The sequence below is a fragment of the Peromyscus maniculatus genome, chromosome 1 (assembly GCF_049852395.1).
Source record: "Peromyscus maniculatus bairdii isolate BWxNUB_F1_BW_parent chromosome 1, HU_Pman_BW_mat_3.1, whole genome shotgun sequence".
In the NCBI taxonomy this organism is placed as follows: Eukaryota; Metazoa; Chordata; class Mammalia; order Rodentia; family Cricetidae; genus Peromyscus; species Peromyscus maniculatus.
Genome location: NC_134852.1, coordinates 189560173 through 189578382, shown reverse-complemented (window position 1 = coordinate 189578382; position 18210 = coordinate 189560173). Strand labels below are relative to the sequence as shown.

Genomic DNA, 18210 nt, shown 5'->3' with positions numbered 1-18210 from the left:
GAAAAAAAGAAAGCTGGGCTAGATGTGGTTTAGAGTGCTTGCCCAGTATGCACAAAGCCTTTGATTTGATCCTAGCTTAGAATAAAAGTGGGCGTGGTAGTGCGTCTGTAATCTTGGGAAGTGGAAACAGGAGAATGAGAAGTCAAGACTGTAAGTTAGAGACCAGCCTGGGATAAATGAGACTCCGCTAAGCAGCAGCTGAGATCATGGCACTCATTGCAAGCATTAGAATTGTTGGCAGGAATAGTTTTAGAAGTGCAGATGTCAACATATTCCTTACATGTATATTTTTCTAAGGGGATAACATTGGGAAATACTTTTATTTATATGCTAGGCTTTACAGTATCTGATTATAGTTACATTAACAGTGGCTTCTTTTGATAACAAAAACCTGATGAACATCGTTTCATGTGGAAAACTATAGTAGAGAGCATACTAGACCAAGAATGAGGGCACTGATACGTTTTGGCCATGCTTCATTGTTGGTGTTTCCTGGGCATACATTATCTGTGTGCTCTGCTCACAACTCTCTTACCTCCTGAAATGCTGTTCCCTTTCCCCAATTCTCAGGGACCTATGTCTGTATTCTGTTCCTCTCCCATGGCCTATCATACTCCTCTATTTTAGTCAGTTTTGCATAACTGACAAAATACCCAATATAAAATATGGAGAACAGTTCATTTTGACTCACAGTTTCAAAAGTTTCAGGTAATGGGTAGTTGGCCATTTGCTTTTGTACTTTTGTAACAAAGCAGAATATCGTGGTAGGAGCACATGGTGAAGGAGTCCTCACCTCATGGCTGCCAGAAGATGAAGAGAAGGGGAAGGCCAGGGTCCCAGTTTCACTTTTAAGCACATTTTCAAAGATGTAACTTCCTTCCACTAGGTCCCCCTGTTGCTCGAATTTCTAATAGGTCTTTTAATAAAAACCCGGAATATTGGGGTAAAAGCTGAAAGATCAGAGAAAAAAAAGAACAAGCCATAGCCACTGCTTCTTACCTCACAACTCTTCAGCCTGAAAAAGCCTCTAGCTGAAAGAGACGCTTCTGCCAAAAAGCCTTTAGTTCCTGTCTCCTCACACCTTATAGACCTTTCTCCGCCCAGCCATCACTTCCTGGGGTTAAAGACACGTGTGCTTCCCAGTACTGGGATTAAAGGTGTGTGCCTCCTCTGCCTGGCTTTGATTCTCTCCTAGACTGGATCCATCTCATGTAGTCCAGGATGGTTTTGAACTCACAGAGATCCAGATGGATCTCTGCCTCGAGAGTGCTAGGATTAAAGGTGTGCGCCACAACTGCCTGGCCTCTATGTTTAATCTAGTGGCAAATTTTATTCGGGTACACAGTATATCACATTTCCCCTTTTTTTGTCTAAAATAATAAAAGGTTATAACTAATTTAAGAAAAACTATATACAATAAGTATATACAATGTATACAGTTAAGAGTTACATTAACAATGTCCAGGCCATAAACATTTGACAAATTCAGAGAATATATTCCATTATCTATCTTATTTTGGTGAGTCCAAAACGTTGTACCTAATTCACTTTCTATCCTAACATGTATTACCAACCCAAAACTATCTTTTGATGTCTTTCAAACTTACACATTTTACACCTCTTTAGTGAGTTTCTTTTCTGAATTTCTTAACAAGGAAAACTATAACTATAGTTATCTAATCTTCATCTGCCTCAGAGACCCAAGAAGGAAATAATATTAACTGAGTAAGCAGGAAGTGCAAACAAAGGACTTCCAAAAAATGTGGGAAATGACAGAAATAGCTGGCTGCCTGTATAGTCACCCAAGGTTCCTCTGCAACATTGGGGCATCCATCTTCGGCCTACAGGCCTAGCGTACCTGACACACTCACCTGTGAAGCAGGATTTCCTGAAGGGCTGTCCTCCTTTGTTTTGGCAAAGTTCTGCAGTCCTTTTGTGTCCTGCTTGTCTATTTTGGACAGCATACTGTCAGCAGTCGAGGCAAGGGTACTTTCTTGCCCAGTGGCTAACTTTTGCCACAAAGAAAATAAACTCCATAAGGAGTTTTCTTTGATGCCCATCATCTTCTCTGAAGTAGATTGGTGGTGCCAGGAGCAGACATGTCTCATTGTCATAAAAATAGAATCTATATTATTAAAACATCTTAAATGCTATATTCTGTAGATCTCTGAAGTGTTTGAAGATGACCTGTCTATCTAAAATGTATTTCTGTTTGACCTTGAAAACATACCTAACATGACTACAAGTTCAAATGTAATAGGTGACTATTAGCTTGCATTTCTTTATGTTCTATTTATATTAGTTGGTAATAACTTTCAGGGACTAGAAATTTGCATTAAATTAAATTAAATTAAAGTTAAATGAACTGTGTAGGTACAATACCTTGAACAGGATGAGAAATATATGTACAGTATTTTCTAACAAAATCAATCTCAAATCTGTATCAGTATACATAATTTGTATATAATATACAAAAATTCAATCCAACATAAAATATTTAAAACTAGTAGTTGCTTTTTAAATGTAGATTCAATAATCTACCTTTTTTATCTTATCATATGCATATCCTCCCTTTTTTCTTTTCAGAATAAATTCAATAATCTTCCCTTTTATCTTATCATATCTGTATACTTTTTTTTTCAAACAAGAACCCTGAATCTAATCTCCTTTGTTTAGTTTTTTTCCCCTGACCATTATCAATTAATAACTTGTAACCAACGATCCTAAACAATGACAATTATCCACAACCATTGAAAGGCCAAAAGCCACCCACCCCACCTCTTGGGAATGTGGGCATCATGGTCTTCAAATTACTTCCTGCTGTCTGGAGGGTGAAGGCATCTTTAGGGAATTCTGAAAAGAAATTTTTTGGGTTATTGTCAAGTCCTGGGAAAGATAGCTGTATCATTTGTTGTCCAGTCTCTGTATAATGCAAAATAGGGCTTGTGTCAAGTCCTTGTGTGAGTAGTCTGTGAGGCTGGATCATCTCAGCTAGCCATCTTGATATTGTTCTGAGCCCCAAAGCTGATCTTTGGGTGATGTTGTCAGCTTGGTGGTGTTATTAGGAATAATCATTGTGGGGTCCCATCATCTTTTTGGAGACTTCAAAGTCACTGTTAGGCGTGGTCATGGTTCACATGGTTCACTGCAGAAAACTAATAGAGCCTCAAACCCAAAATCATGTACAGGAAGCCTTTTTTCTAGAATTGGTTAGTACTCTATATGACCATTAATATCATGACAAAAAGTTTAAAATATATATATATATATTAATCTTATAAATTTTGATATAAAATTCATACCTTAAAAAAAGTTTTAAAGAGTCAAAATAAAACCAAAGGGTCATGAAATTAATAGCAATAGAATAGTCCCTTAATTTTGGTTTTTCTTCTGTTCCATATCAGGTGGCTCTTCTGACATGATACAGAGATTTTGGATTTTCCTTTAACAAGCATGCTTAGGTTTAGAGAAGGAGAGAGCCATGCTCCAACTCCAAAGCCAGCTTCAATTTTTAATTGAATTGGGACTACAGAAAGACCATTTGTGATAAGTGTCTGTAAAGAAGAGCAGAAACAAACATTTAGGAAGACTTAATGAAATTTTATATGTGATATACCTATAGGCCAATATGCTCTTTTTCTTGGGACATTTTTTCTGGATGATTTGTCCTTTTTCTTCAGATGTCTCATTTGTCCAGTGTTCTTCAGATTCCTTAGCTGGATGCTTTCATTCTCCGGAAAGACAAAAATAAAACCCTTTCCCAACCCTAACTTTGGGGAGTTCCCTTTTAGCAAGTTATATCTGATTAAATGAGAAGCATTTGTTAGTGGTATAAGTTAGTTTAAATTGAATGGTCTTGCTGGTTGTTGAATCTCTTCTAATTAAGAGGTCTCTCTTGTTCAAATCGAACCTTTATCAATTTTGATGGTATCCATAGCTTTTCTTCTCCTGTGGAAACAAAAGCAAAACCTTGTCCCCAATGTAACACATATCCTGGTTTCCATTCTGAGGTCAGCACATCCTTAAAGTATATAGGCTGATTTAATTCTGTAGTTTTTTCTATTATCCAATGTCTCTCTGCAGCTGTTGTTCCTTTCTCATTAGCACTGAGAAAATACAAAGTTAAATAGAGCATTATGCAGTCTATTTCTGGGGGGTTTTGTTACCCCTTTCTGTTTATTTAGCATATCCTTTAGAGTTCAATTTGATCTTTCTATGGCTGCTTGGCCTGTAGGATTATGTGGTATACCTGTAATATGCTTTATATTGTAATAAGCAAAAAACTGTTTCATTTTACCAGAGACATATGCTGGAGCATTGTCATTTTTAATTTATACAAGTATACCCATGGTGGCCATAACTTCTAGCAAATGTGTGATTACAGAATCTGCCTTTTCAGAACTCAGAGCAGTTGCCCATTGAAATCCTGAATAAGTATCAATGGTATGGTGTATGTATTTCAATTTTCCAAATTCTATAAAATGAAGCACATCTATCTGCCAGATTTCATTCCTCTGAGTACCCTTTGGGTTACATCCTGCTGGTAGTGGAATCTGATTGTAAAAAGAACAAGTAGGACATTTCTTTATAATTTCCTTGGCTTGTTGCCAGGTTATGGAAAAATCCTTTTTGAAACCTTTACTATTGACATATGTTTTTTTTTTTTTATGAAATTCTGAGGTCTCTAGCACATTTCCTATCAATAGTTTATCGATCTCATCATTGCCTTGTGCTAGAAGGCCTGGCAGACCCATATAGGATCGAATGTGAGTTATGTATAAAGGATGCTTCCTATTCCTGATTATATCTTGTAACTGAATAAATAACAAAGTTAATTCTGACTCATCAGGGATAAATGCAGCAGTTTCAATGTGTTAGACCACTCTTTCTGTTTACTGAGAGTCAGTAACTGTTGAGAGTTTCCAAAATATCTAGCAATATCATCAGAAAGGCATATAATTCCTATTTGGGAGCAGAATTGTAAGGACTTTGAACCACTTTACTTAGATTTTCTGGTTTGTAACCTGCCTTTCCTTTTTGGTTTGCATCGGTATAAAATGTAGCTCTCTGCCTCCCTAGTGCTTTGATTAAAGGTGTGTGCCACTACTGCATGGCCTCTATGTTTAATCTAGTAGCTTGTTCTGTTCTCTGATTTTCAGGCGAATTTTATTAGGGTACACAATATATTATCACATCCCCCCAAATAAAAAAGCTTTTACCACCTTCCAATAGTGTCTAAGGCTGGGGACCACACTCTGTGGACTAGGGATGCAACTCAGTGGTAGAGCATTTGTCCAGCATGTACACGGCCCTGCTTTAATCCCCAAGACTTGGGCCAAACTCTAACATCCACTAAACTTTCTCTGACTTACTCAGCTGGAATAACTACCTGTGAGATTTTCTGAATACTTTGAAGCTCTCAGCACTTTTACTCTTTCATGTTAATTAAAGGACAACACCATTTTATGAGATTACACATTCCTGTAAAGCCAGGGTTTCTGCTTTGAGTAGCTACTAAAGCAACTCAAATATGTTGTTCCTTCATGCACTTCTGTTGAACTCAGCTAGTTCTTCTGCCATGCGTGGCCAGTCCTCACGTGATGCTTCTAGTGTGGTCCTCAGTCAGGGCATGGATGGCAGAGAGGAAGAATTGGCATCTGCTGAGCAGGAGTCGTCCCATTGGGCTGAGCATGACGCTCTGAGGTTGAGCACATATTTAATAGTGGAGTGGTTCCAGGTTCAAACAAGAAGGAAGAAGAAACTGTAGCATTTACCTTCACTCAAAGTGATCGGTTTAGAAACAGAATTTCAAAGTGGAGTTTTTCATGCCTCTTCCTAACTTTCCTCTCTTAGGACCCTGTCTTTTGCCCCCTCATTGCTCCATCAAATTCCCTCAAGCTCAGAAATAGCACAGTTTACATCCCATTCTCAAAATGAAGGTGTTAGAAAACTACTCCGATGTAGCTGACTGGTCAGATGTGAAGACCTTAAGTAACCTTTCACCTGATGCTGCATTGGGAGGCGTCAGCAGCTGGAAAGCAGAATCTTATGCACTGTGAGGAAGGAAATATTTTGAGATATGTGTGAGAAACTGAAAGAGGGATAAATGAGTCTCAGAGCCCACGAACATGTCCCTCTTCTGAGGAGAAACAGCATTGGCAGTGTACATCAGAAAATGGTTTATAAAGCAGGCACCTGGCACATGCCTGGACTCCTAGCACCCGGTGGGCAGAGACACGAGAAGCGGAGGCCAAAGCAGCTTCAAGACCAGGCTGGGCTGCGTGAGACCCTGTCTCAAAAGATAAAAAACAATATTATTTAAAGGAAAGGAAAATTGTCCAGTGGGCAAACCTAAAGAGGGTGTGGTGGAGCACACATAGAATCTCAGCACTGTGAACAGAAGGATTCCAAGGCCAGCCTGGCTGTGTTTATTTGCTATCTGTCTCTGTAATAAACACTGACCAAAAACAACCTGGGGAGGAAAGGGTTTATTTCTGCTTAAAGGTTACAGTCCATCATCCAGGGAAGCCAGGGCAGGATCAGTGCAGGTCCTTGAAGCAGAAACCGTGGGGGAAGGACACTGCTTCCTGGCTTACTTCTTGTGGCTTACTCGGCTACTTTCTAGGAGTTTTTTGGGTTTTTTGTTTTTGTTTGTTTGTTTGGTTTTTGTTTTTTTTGTTTGGTTTGGTTTGGTTTGGTTTTTTGAGACAGGGTTTCTCTATGTAGATTTGGTGCCTGTCCTGGATCTCGCTCTGTAGACCAGGCTGGCCTCGAACTCACAGAGATCTGCCTGCCTCTGCCTCCCGAGTGCTGGGATTAAAGGTGAGCGCCACCACTGCCTGGCTGGTTTTTTTGTTTTGTTTTGTTTTTTTTTTTTTTTTTTTTTTTTTGGTTTTTCGAGACAGGGTTTCTCTGCGTAGCTTTGCGCCTTTCCTGGAGCTCACTTGGTAGCCCAGGCTGGCCTCGAACTCACAGAGATCCGCCTGGCTCTGCCTCCCGAGTGCTGGGATTAAAGGCGTGCGCCACCACCGCCCGGCTTTGTTTTGTTTTTTAAGGCAAGGTCTCACAATGAGCCTTGGCTGGTCTCACTAAGTAAACCAAACTGGCCTCAGATTCATAAAGATCTGACTGTCTCTGCCTCCCAAGAGCTGAGATTAAAGGTAGCACTACCACACCCAGCTTGGCTACTTTTCTTATACAGCCGAGGCTTACCTACCCAGGCATGACACTACCCACAGTGGGCTACAGTGGGCCAGGATAGGCTCTACTCTCCTGTACAAAGTACCTATTAAGAAAATGCCCCACAGACATGTCCATAGGTCAGTCTGATGGAGGCCTTTCCTTAATTGAGATCCCCTCTTCCCAGATATGTTTAGATTTGCATTAAATTGATGAAAACTAGCCAGCATGATAATAGAAAGTTCAAGGTCAGACTCAGCTACATGGTGATCCTTTGTCTCAAAAAACACTAAGACATAAGTAGGTAGATAGGTAGGTAGGTAGGTAGGTAGGTAGGTAGGTAGGTAGGTAGGTAGGTAGATAGATAGATAGATAGATAGATAGATAGATAGATAGATAGATAGAAATAAAGTAAGCAGATAAACCATTGACTTTATTAAATCACAGATTTATTTTTTTTTCTTTTTGAATCTTCTTAGGAGGATGGTTTGTTTATCAGCAGAGGAATGAAGTTCACAACAACTGTGGCATCGAGATCTACTACCAGACAGACATGCAGAGCACCTCGGAGAACATGTTCTTGGAGCTTTTCTGTCAGATTATCTCTGAGCCTTGCTTCAACACCCTGCGCACCAAGGAGCAGCTGGGTGAGAAGGCCATGGGGATTGCGGAGTCCCGGAGACCGGAATGAACAGCTTTTATTCCCAGCAAGCATTTCCCACTCGTACAGTCACATGGCGTTGTGGGTCAAGCCTGCTGTATTTAGAGGGGCTTGTGGAAACCTTGTTTACAGGGACTGCTTCTGAAAGATGCACAGCTAACATCTTGGCTGTTCTTTTTCCTCCTCCTCCTCTCCTTCCTCCTCTAGTTCCTCCTTTTTTTTCGTGGTGAGGAGATTGAACCCAGTCTCCTCTTTGTAGGTGTTAGGCAAGTCCTGTCCTCTGCCGCTGAACTCTGTCTTTAGCCCTAGTGTTGAAGTGATTTTGATGAGATGACACTGGGTTTCCACTGGATGCTGTGCAGAGGACACCTTATGTTTTAGGGAGGGAAGAAAGAATACAAAGAATGGGCTTATAGGTAGGGAGGCGGGAAGCAAGTCGTACAGAGGAAATATTATCTCTTACTCATCCTGTGTCCCAGGCACAGGAGGAGCTAAGTGCTTGCAGTTTTAGACTTGGCTAAAAGTCCTGGAGATGCTGGCAGGTTTGATGGATGAGGAAAGTTCACACCTAGAAGGTGAAGCGTCATTCTTCATTGCTTAGACTGTTCTAGGCCATTCTGGGCAACGTGAGACCCATCTCAGAAAATCACACAACAAGAACAAAAAGAAGTTCAAAGGAACCCCCATAACAGCTTGGAATAAACATTTTGAAAGGATATGGATGTGTCTCTCCACATATCCTGTCATTTAGAGTAACCCCATGCTAGGTGCTGAGCATGGAAATGGACGTGTTATGGATAGTCCTTTTCTTTAAGTGGCTCACAATGGCTGACCTATAAAGGGGTAATTATGTATGTTTCGGTGTGGTAATTGTTCCTGTAACAGCGTTCAGACAGCAGAGTTCCTGAAGATAGCAACTTCCCCAGAGGCCCCAGGGTCCCGGGCTGTCCTTAGTGGTAGATCTGTGTAGAACTGCTGAAGGAAAAAGCCCGAAGCTAAATGGAGAAAAGGCTTGGGGGTGTTAACTGTGAGGGCAAGGTGTCTGGCACCCTGGGAGGACTGCTGCGTCCTCAGAGCGCTGTGCCCACATGGTTGACAGGTGAGAATGCCTGAGACCTGGGCACGCTCAGAAGCGCTGACTCACTTCCTCCTGGCCTGGTGTCACAGCCACGGACTGTGTTTGTTCCTCCGGGCCGGTGGGTGCCTCGTGGCACATGGTGAACCTGCCACTAGTTAGACACTGGATTCCATTCTGACAAGGCAGCTCTCTGTGACTGCAAAGGCTGTTGTTATCCAGAGTCATCTAGACCCAGTGAGGTACATGAGACAGGAAAGACCTCCAGGCTGGGCAGGGACAAGATCTGTGTCCGGAAACAGCTGTACCCAGCTAGAGGGGCATATCCCTGTGCCAGAACATGGAACTGTCGACTACTCATAGTGAAGAGACTGAGACTGACCGAGACACTTTCAGTGCGCCTTCTGCATGCACAGTGGCAAGTGTTGGGTGCTGAAAGCCTCCAGGGGTGTGCAGTTTGCTAGGCACCAAGGAGGCCTGATGTTGCTTTGGCAGCATGTGATGACTGTCCAGTGGGAGGTCTGTGACTGCTGAGGTGACTGGGCGGCTGACTGTCCCTCTTAGAGATGGAGTCCTCTTCCCCACAAACCTGAGCGGTAGTCCCGTCCCGTCTTTGTGTTCCATAACAAATACGGTGCTGTTGGCTGTCACAAAGTCACAGGTGCCTGGGACACCAGCCACTGTAACTGAAGGTCTGTGCCCAGATCGTCACCCCCGCCTTGCTCCGAGAGTGAGTGATAACACAGCTTGCTTCAGGTGGGCAGCCCCTCCAGACCCCGGTGTGCTTCCCCTTAAGGCAGCGCCCACCCACATGGACTTTCCTTCTTCTGGCTATCGGAGCCTTGTCTACATCTAAATCTTTCCCATGGTGATTTTGGTGTTGTAGGCTTCACTATTTGAGTAGGAAGACGTAGCTAGAGTGGCTTTGAACTAGAAAAACAAAACAAAATAAAAATGTGGGTGCAAAAGATGGGGGATGAGAGGTAGAAACTGTGTCGGGGGAGGGGCGTCTATAAGCACACAAGATGTTGATGGAGCTGTGGCCTTCAGTTAGCCCTGTCCTAGAGAGTCGGGTTACCCAGAGCTGGTCCAGGAATAGATTATCAAGTAAATGCATTGTAGAGCCAGGTCATGTGAGGCACTTGGTAAAGCAAAGGAGTTAGGGCTTGGCTAGGGCGTGAAAACGGGCTCAGCAGTTTGTAGGAAGGGGGTAACAAGCTTAGATGGCAGACACCGGCAAAGTCACAGAATGCGAATTTGAAGATGAACGTGGTCAGCCTCCAGTTTCTATTCTTTAGTCAGAGGTTCAGCTCCGTCCTGAGGAAGAGGATAGTGTCGTAAATGGTCGTGTTTCCTCAGATGTGAGTGAGCTAAAATAGATTTTATTTGCTCTGAAAGACTGAAAGCGGTCCAGTGCCAAGGTCCTGACTGGCTTTGTGTGTCCCCTTCAGGCTATATTGTCTTCAGTGGACCTCGCCGAGCCAATGGCATCCAGGGCTTACGCTTCATCATCCAGTCAGAAAAACCACCTCATTACCTGGAAAGCAGAGTAGAAGCCTTCTTACTCACCATGGAAAAGGCCATAGAGGACATGACAGAGGAGGCCTTCCAGAAACACATTCAAGCGTTAGCGATCCGTCGACTCGACAAACCAAAGAAGCTCTCTGCAGAGTGTGCTAAATACTGGGGGGAGATCATCTCGCAGCAGTACAATTATGACAGAGGTAACGTAAAGGAGCTCCACTGTGGTGTGGGGGCGTGCATTGAGAGCATCACAGCCGCTTTGGGCAGTGTTCATTTTGTAAGTGTTTCAGTTTTCATTTGGCAGCAGGGTAGAACAGCACTTGTTTAAAAAAGTGTTCTTGCCGGGTGGTGGTGGCACTCGCCTTTAATTCCAGCACTCGGGAGGCAGAGGCAGGTGGATCTCTATGAGTTCGAGGCCAGCCTGGGCTACCAAGTGAGTTCCAGGAAAGGCACAAAGCTACACAGAGAAACCCTGTCTCAAAAAATCAAAAAAAAAAGTGCTCTTTTTTAAAATTATTATTTATTTAATGTAACAACCATTTCCTCCTAGAGACTATCTTCTCCAACACCAAAGCTGGTCTCTATGTTTCACATTAATTTCACTGTTTCTGGGACTGCTCTGAGTGTAGCCTGAGACTCTGAGCACTGATACATGAGTATCTCTTTCCTGTCTGTGACTGGGGGTAAGAACACAAATTAAACATTCATAAGGCATGCTGCCGGTGCACAGTTGAGGAATCTCTAAAGACCTCCACTCTCCAGATGTAAAAGAGCGATGGGTTAGTGTCCTGTGTCCCATCCCGTCCCCGGTTCATACAGAAGAGGTCGAGCAATGACGCCAAAGCACACGGGACGTCAGGAGGCAGGTCTTATTCCTGGCACCACGAAGCTGCCGGTCCCACCAGTCTCGGCTGCTGCCTCGCTTTCTTTACCTGGGGTTTTTGTCTTTGTTTTGTCTTACGGAGACAAGGTCTCGCCGCATAGCCCTGGCTGGTCTGGAGCTGGCTATGAAGACGGGGCTGGCCTCAGACTCACAGAGATCTGAATTCTGCCTGCCTTGGCATTTCAAGTGCTGGGATTAAAAGGCATGCACCATCTTGCCTGACCTTTACCTGTGGTTTTTCTAGCAGTTCGATCTACTCCTAAGGATAGTGATGGTGGCTGTCGTGTTTGAACATTTATCATATGCCTGACATCATTTGTCATATGGCATCCTCTTGGGTGTCATTGTAACTTTACTAAGTGGTTGTTTCCTTCAATCTCCAGATAAGGAAACAGGTTTAGAAAACTCAAAGTGACTGGTCTCAGATTCAGCATCCCACTGTGGGTGAATCGAACCTGGCTCTCAAGCCAAGTCTTAACTACTATAGCACAGGCAATTACTTTACTTGGAATCTATCCCCTGCCTACTTAGATGGTGGCTTTTGAATGTGGATACCTGGGCTGGAGGGAAGAGCGGCAGGTGTCTTAGCCTGAGCTTGATCCCTGCAAGCCACAGGAGGAAGGAGAGACCCAGCCAGAAGCTGTGCTGTGACCTTTACACAGACACAAATGAAAGGAAAAGTCTTTCAGGTCGTGGGCACTCAGCAGGCTTAGAGTGAAATGCATTGTCTTTCCGTGCAATGTTTTAGACTGTTTAATGTAAGATATTAACAAATTATTGCTTGATTACCTTTTCAGATAACATAGAAGTTGCATATTTAAAGACACTTACCAAGGATGATATCATCAAATTCTACAAGGTCAGTGGACTTGTTATCTAGATTTGATTTGATTTTCTAATTAGTATTTTTGTGTTTAATGTGTGTGGGTGCATGCATGTCGAGCGAGGTCAAGCAGCGTGCAGAAGTAGGTCCTCTTCTACCGTGTGGGTCCCAGGTTGTCAGGCTTGGCAGCAAGCACCTTTTCCCAGTCGGGCCGTCTCATTGGCTCCTGAGTTTTGGTTTGTAGTGAACTACTTGCTGTACTGTGTATTCGAACTCATTCAGGCTGAAGGCGCTTTTGTAGAGTTAAGGATTTGACGCTTTGACCTGTTACTGTTAGATACAGTCCCCTCTGCAACTTGGAGGCCGCCGTGGTTCTTCTGGTGTCCAGGCCCCCTTCCCAGGCTCCTTTTCTGTCTTCTGCTTCTGCCATGCTGTTTAAACAACATTGCCGAGCTTTCCAGTGGGCAGGAGAGAGCAAAGGAAACAACACGCTGGTCAGCTTGTTTTCCAGACCGACTGTGACCAGTGCTTCAGGGGTTCCAGTGTCTGTGCTTCCTACGAAGGCTCCAGAGGAAGGAGAGGCACCGCGGTTAGGGTCCTCCAGCACAGCTTTAAGAGAATCCTTGCTGCATCCAGGTCTCTCCCTCCATAATGACATGGAGTAGTGTATCAAACAAGTACATGTCCTACTGAGGGTTGTCATTGCTGTGATGAAACACCATGAGCAAAGCAACCTGAGGAGGACAGGGTTTTTTCGGCTTACACTTCCATATCACAGTTCATCATTGAAAGAAGTCAGGACAGGAGCTCAAGCAGGGCAGGAACCTGGAGGCAGGAGCTGATGCAGAGGCCGTGGAGGGGGACTGCTTCCTGGCTTGCTCCCCATGGTGTGCTCAGCCTGCTTTCTTATAGAACCCAGGACTACCAGCCCAGGGATGGCACTACCCACAGTGGGCTTGGCCTTCACCCATCAATCACTAATTGAGAAGATGCTCTACAGGCTTGCCTACTGTTTGATCTTATGGAGGCATTTTCTCAGTCGAGGTTTCCTCCTCTCAAGATGGCTATAGCTTGTGTCAAGTTGACATCAAACAAGTCAGCACAACATGTCAACTAAAAATTACAAAAATTTCAAATTTATGCCACAATAGAGTTGTACTTATTTGAAGTGTTACATATTCTTTGCAATTTGTTGGGACCTCTAATTTAAAAGCACTTTGTGCTTGATTTAGGATAAAGAAAAAGTGATACTCTGTGATTACCTCAGCACCATGGAACTGCCGTCCATGATCTAGCCACAGAGCCTGGACCGTGTTTGTGATTATGAGCTGTCCGATCAGGAACTGTGCTCTTCCCACGCTCGGTCTTTTACGGGAGACGTACCGTCTACGGTGCCGTTTTCCCGTGCTCTGTTGAGGAGGCCGGCACAGAAGTCAGCTCTTGCCGTTCTCTTTAGAATGGGGTGTGGACAGTGAGGACATCCTAATTACCGTCCTACTGTGGCAGGAGGAGAGTCAAGAGAGGAAGACAGCCCTGACTTGGAAGTTTCACAGAGGAAACGGATTAGTTTATACTGTCCACAGTCACTGTCCCCCTCATCTGTAAAATCAACAAGCTGCTGTTTCCTGTGTGCAAAAGGTATTAGTGAGTTCACATCACCTTTACAATGCAGCAGGGGGCCGTGGAGCTGGGAAGGGAACTTACTGGTTAGATGATTACTGTACAAGCAAGAGGGCCTGAACTCAGGCCTCAGTACCCATGTAGTAAGCTGGGCGTGGCAGTGCGTGCCTTAACCCCCCGCCTCCCCCATACACACACACACACACACAAGGAAACTGTGTCCCAAAACAAAACGGGTTGTTTTTTATTATGTTGAGGGAGTATTTGCTTGGGAATGAAGGTGCTCATGGAGGCCAGAAGGGATCATTGAATCCTCTGGAACTGGGGCTACAGGCAATTGTGAGCAGCCTGATGTTGGTACTGAGAACAGGACTCAGGTCCTCTGACTTCATTTGAAGCACTGAGCCATCACTCAAGCCCTTGATTTGTTTTTTAAGGCAGGACTCATTCTATAGCCCAGGCTGGCCTTGAACTCATAATTCTTCTGCCTCTGCCTGTTCAGTGCTGTGGGATAATAGCTGTGTGTACCATACCTGTTTTGAATCTGTGTTTTTGAGTGATGATATTTGAGCCATTTGGGGGTAGAAATGGATGGCTAGTCACTTCTGTTGCCTTGTGTGGCCTTTTCAATAACAGCCTTGAATAGTGCATGTAGAAAAGCAAAATTCTGGCCTGACAATAACCCCAAGTGGCCTTTGTGTAGTGAGTGCAGAGCTGGGTGTAGGGTGTGTGTTCACTGAGGCTGCGCACTCAGTCCTTAGTTCAGTATCCACAGGGCAGCAGCAGGAGCTTCTAGGGTCTTTGCAGACTAGGACTCAGATGCCCACACCCACCCCAAACTGGTGGATCTGTGACTCGGTTCAACCAAGTCACCTAAGCTTTGAAGCCTCGGTTTCCTGATCCACAATATAGAGTTTCATTTGGATGAGGTGTGTGATTGCCACTTGGCGACATTTATTAAATCGTCTTGGGCTTTTGACACTTTAAATCAGAGTGTGTTTTCCTTCTCAATGTTATGGAGTAAGTTCTGGCTGTTTCACTTTGTGAGGACAAGTATTTGTTCTCAGTCTCCTACAGATGTGGACAATCACGTTCAGTTCTGTCTGAGTTCTGGATCATCATCCTGAAGTATTACTAATCACACTCGTTCACAAAAGGCGGCATCCCAGTATAACCTATGATGCCTCCAGGAGGAACGGAGTATTGCTTTTCTCTACAATATGCTGGTGTTTATTTAAAATTACAATACATGCTTATTGAGTTTGAAAACCGTGATTATAGCTCCGACTCACTCTTGGATTTAAGAGAGTTACCAGCTTGACTAAACGCAGAAGAGTCTTCCTCTAACTGCCCCCCAGCTGGCATTCTGCAAGGTACTAATAAGCCACATCTGGGAGAAAAGGCTTCATGTGCATTAGCATTTAAAGTAGCTGGTGTTTGCTTTCTCACAATTTATAAAGGATTCCCAAACACTTCTCACTATGGAGCCTTTTTTGCAAGGAATTTGTAAAGTGTATCTCTGGAGTTCTGGTTTACAAAAAGTTGGAGCAGTTTGTTTCTTTAAAAAGTGGGGGGAGGGGCTTAGTAAGGAAATGGAAAACTGTGAAACCAAGGAGTGTTCTGTCTGCTGTCTCAGGGGACAATACACAGTGCAGAGGGATCCATCAAGAATAGATTGTTGATGTCAGGTGTGGTGGCAGACGCCTTTAGTAAAAGGGGCATATGGATGGGCTGGGGAGATGGCTCAGAGGTTAAGAGCACTGACTGCTCTTCCAGAGGTCCTGAGTTCAATTCCCAGCAACCACATGGTGGCTCCCAACCATCTATGGTGGGATCTGGCGCCCTCTTCTGGCCTGCAGGCAAATATGCAGACAGAAGACTGTATACAAAATAAATGAGTTCAAGGCTAGCCTTGTCTACATAGCAAGTTCTAGACCAGCCAAGGCTACACAGTGAGACCCTATCTTTTTTTTTTGGTTGGGGATGAAGGAGGAGCTTAGAAGGAAGGTCTCACTGTGTAGTTCTGGAACTACTATGTAGACCAAGCTGGCCTCTAACTCACAGAGATCCTCCTGCCTCTGCCTCCTGAGTGCTGGGATTAAAAGTGTGCGCCACTACACAGGGTTGAGACCCTATGGTTGCGGTTGCTGATGTTTTGTTTGTTTGTTTGTTTTATTTTTTTAAATGATCTTTGGAAGCAAACTTTTTACTAGAGTAAGAAGTTCTCAGAGGAGGTATTCCATGGTACTGGATGCTTCTAAAAAGAAAGGTTAGAGCAGCCTTGGGAGTCTAGTCCAGGTTCTGTCAGGAACTGGGGGAGCCGGGGTCTGACTTGCTACACTTCAGCAGCAAGGCTTCCTGTTAGATACCCAGAGCCAGCTTTATGATAATTGTCCACTCACAACTGCTGAGTGGATTTGCTTTGTCTTGTAATCTGTGCCCTCTGAGAAGATGGTACGTTCCATGAGCTAAGGCATCAGCGGAAGGAAGCTTCGTCACAGTGATTATCTCTTTGGCAGTAGTAATAAAGGTCCAGCGTTAGGGAAAGGGCAGGAGGAACTTTCTCCCAGCTCTGCTGGCATTGGGGCTGCAATCAAAGGGAATCCCTCAGAAGAACCTGAACACTGAGAGCGCTTGCTTACAAGCTGTTGGCTCAAGCACAGCATTCTGTCCATGAGTCCACGTCACTAAGCTGAGCAGCGTCATGACAGCTTACAGAGGATGATGGGAGCATGTGCCATGCACACGGCAAGACTCAGCAATATTAGTTTCCTATCCCTGAGATCGAGGAGAAGCCACAGCTTACCACAGACCCCTGAATCACCAGAGGAGCCAGCATCATGGCACAGGCGTGTGATCTTAGTACTGGGTAGGCTGAGGCAGGAGGACTAAGTTCAAGGCCTCCCTGGGCTACAGAAAAAGAATTGTGATCACTAGGTGGCTCAGCCTGGCCCCATGTGGTAGACGGAGAGGATGGACTTTGTATAGCTGTCCTCTTAGTTCCACAAGTGTGCCCATCCCCTGCAAATAATAAGTGTGAGGAAGGAGGTCAGCCAGGCATGGTGGCACATGCCTTTAATTCCAGAATTCGGGAAGCAACAGTAGGCAGATTCCTGTGAGTTCTCTAGGCCACGCTGGTCCACATAGTGACTTTGAGGCCAGTCAGGACTACATAGTGAGACTCTGAACAAAAGACCACTAGTAAATACTGAAGTAGCTGTGTCAGCCCAGACATCTATTAACTAGGAGTTTGAGCAAATCACTTAATTCCCTTGGGCGTGGTTTCCTCATCTGTAAAATGGGAATAACTCTTGGCAGTGCTAGGAGTGGGTATAGCCCAGTGGTAGAACATCTGCCTGGAATATATGAGGTTCTGGGTTCGATTCCAAGCACCACAAAAAGAGAAAATTAGGGCTTGCTTGCCTCCTTGAATCTTTTACAGGAAAATCATGTGAGAGGAAAGAAAAGAAAGAGAAAAGCCTCTTTTTGTATCGAACATGGTGGCCGATTCTTCAGAGCCCCAGAGAGAACTTCGTTCTGAGTTTCTTAATAGGGTATGAGGGTGACCTTGGTTTTCTTTGTGCTTAGAAAATGTTGGCCGTGGATGCACCAAGAAGACATAAAGTGTCCGTCCATGTTCTTGCCAGGGAAATGGATTCTTGTAAGTATTGGATACTGACCTTTAAAAATTCCATTTTTAGTCTGTTATTGAGCCGTGTGATGGCTGTCCCTCACCGAGTCACTCGGGGGGGGGGGGGATGGAGTGGTGGAGGAGAAAGCCCGTACCAGGTGACGGTGCAATCTGGGCACCGTTCCAAAGTGGCTGCACAATCTCCTCTCGCTTCCTCAGGAGGTCAGCCTCAGAGTCTACGTCAGACCTGAGCACTAGAGCTGCTGAGGCCAAGGCTGTAGGGCCTCAGTGACATCATCAGGGGTGGGTGCTGGGACAGGCACTCGGGGCTGTATGGACTCAGTGACATCATCAGGGGCGGTGCTGGGACAGGCACTCGGCCTTGCAGCAAGCAGCTTGGGAGGATCTGAAAAGTGTGTAAAGGGCCTGGTGTGGTTTGTTTTTTAAGTGAACAAAGTCTAGCTTAGTATTTTTTTTTAAATAGCTCTTGTTGCAAGTGTGAGTATGTAGTAACGCTTTGGTTTCCTTCCAGGTCCTGTTGTTGGAGAATTCCCCTCTCAGAATGATATAAACTTGTCAGAAGCACCAGCCTTGCCACAAGTAAGAAACTTTAGGCATTGTCTGAGGACTTGAAGGCGCTTGTTCACCAGAACGCATGAAAACCTGGAGGTTCAGTCACTAGTGTCGGAGCTACTTCAGGTCTTCTCGAAGGTCCCATCTCTCGGCCTCAGCCCTGGTCTGCCTTGGCCTCTGTTTGGTTTTTGGGGTCATGTAGATCAGGCTGGCCTGGAACTCACTGTGTAGCCGAAGCTGC

At 44.4% G+C, this 18210-nt stretch overlaps 1 protein-coding gene across 7 annotated transcripts in view; it reads left to right on the top strand.

Moving 5' to 3' along the window:
- Positions 1-18210, top strand: part of Ide (insulin degrading enzyme) — a 100665-nt gene that overhangs the window by 79849 nt on the left and 2606 nt on the right. For all 7 annotated transcript variants that reach the window (XM_042262986.2, XM_042262996.2, XM_076562925.1 and 4 more), the window contains exons 20-24: positions 7659-7826; positions 10367-10639; positions 12120-12181; positions 17354-17426; positions 17929-17996. In XM_042262986.2, the coding sequence (XP_042118920.1) occupies positions 7659-7826; positions 10367-10639; positions 12120-12181; positions 17354-17426; positions 17929-17996 (644 nt within the window). The remainder of the gene's footprint in view (positions 1-7658; positions 7827-10366; positions 10640-12119; positions 12182-17353; positions 17427-17928; positions 17997-18210) is intronic.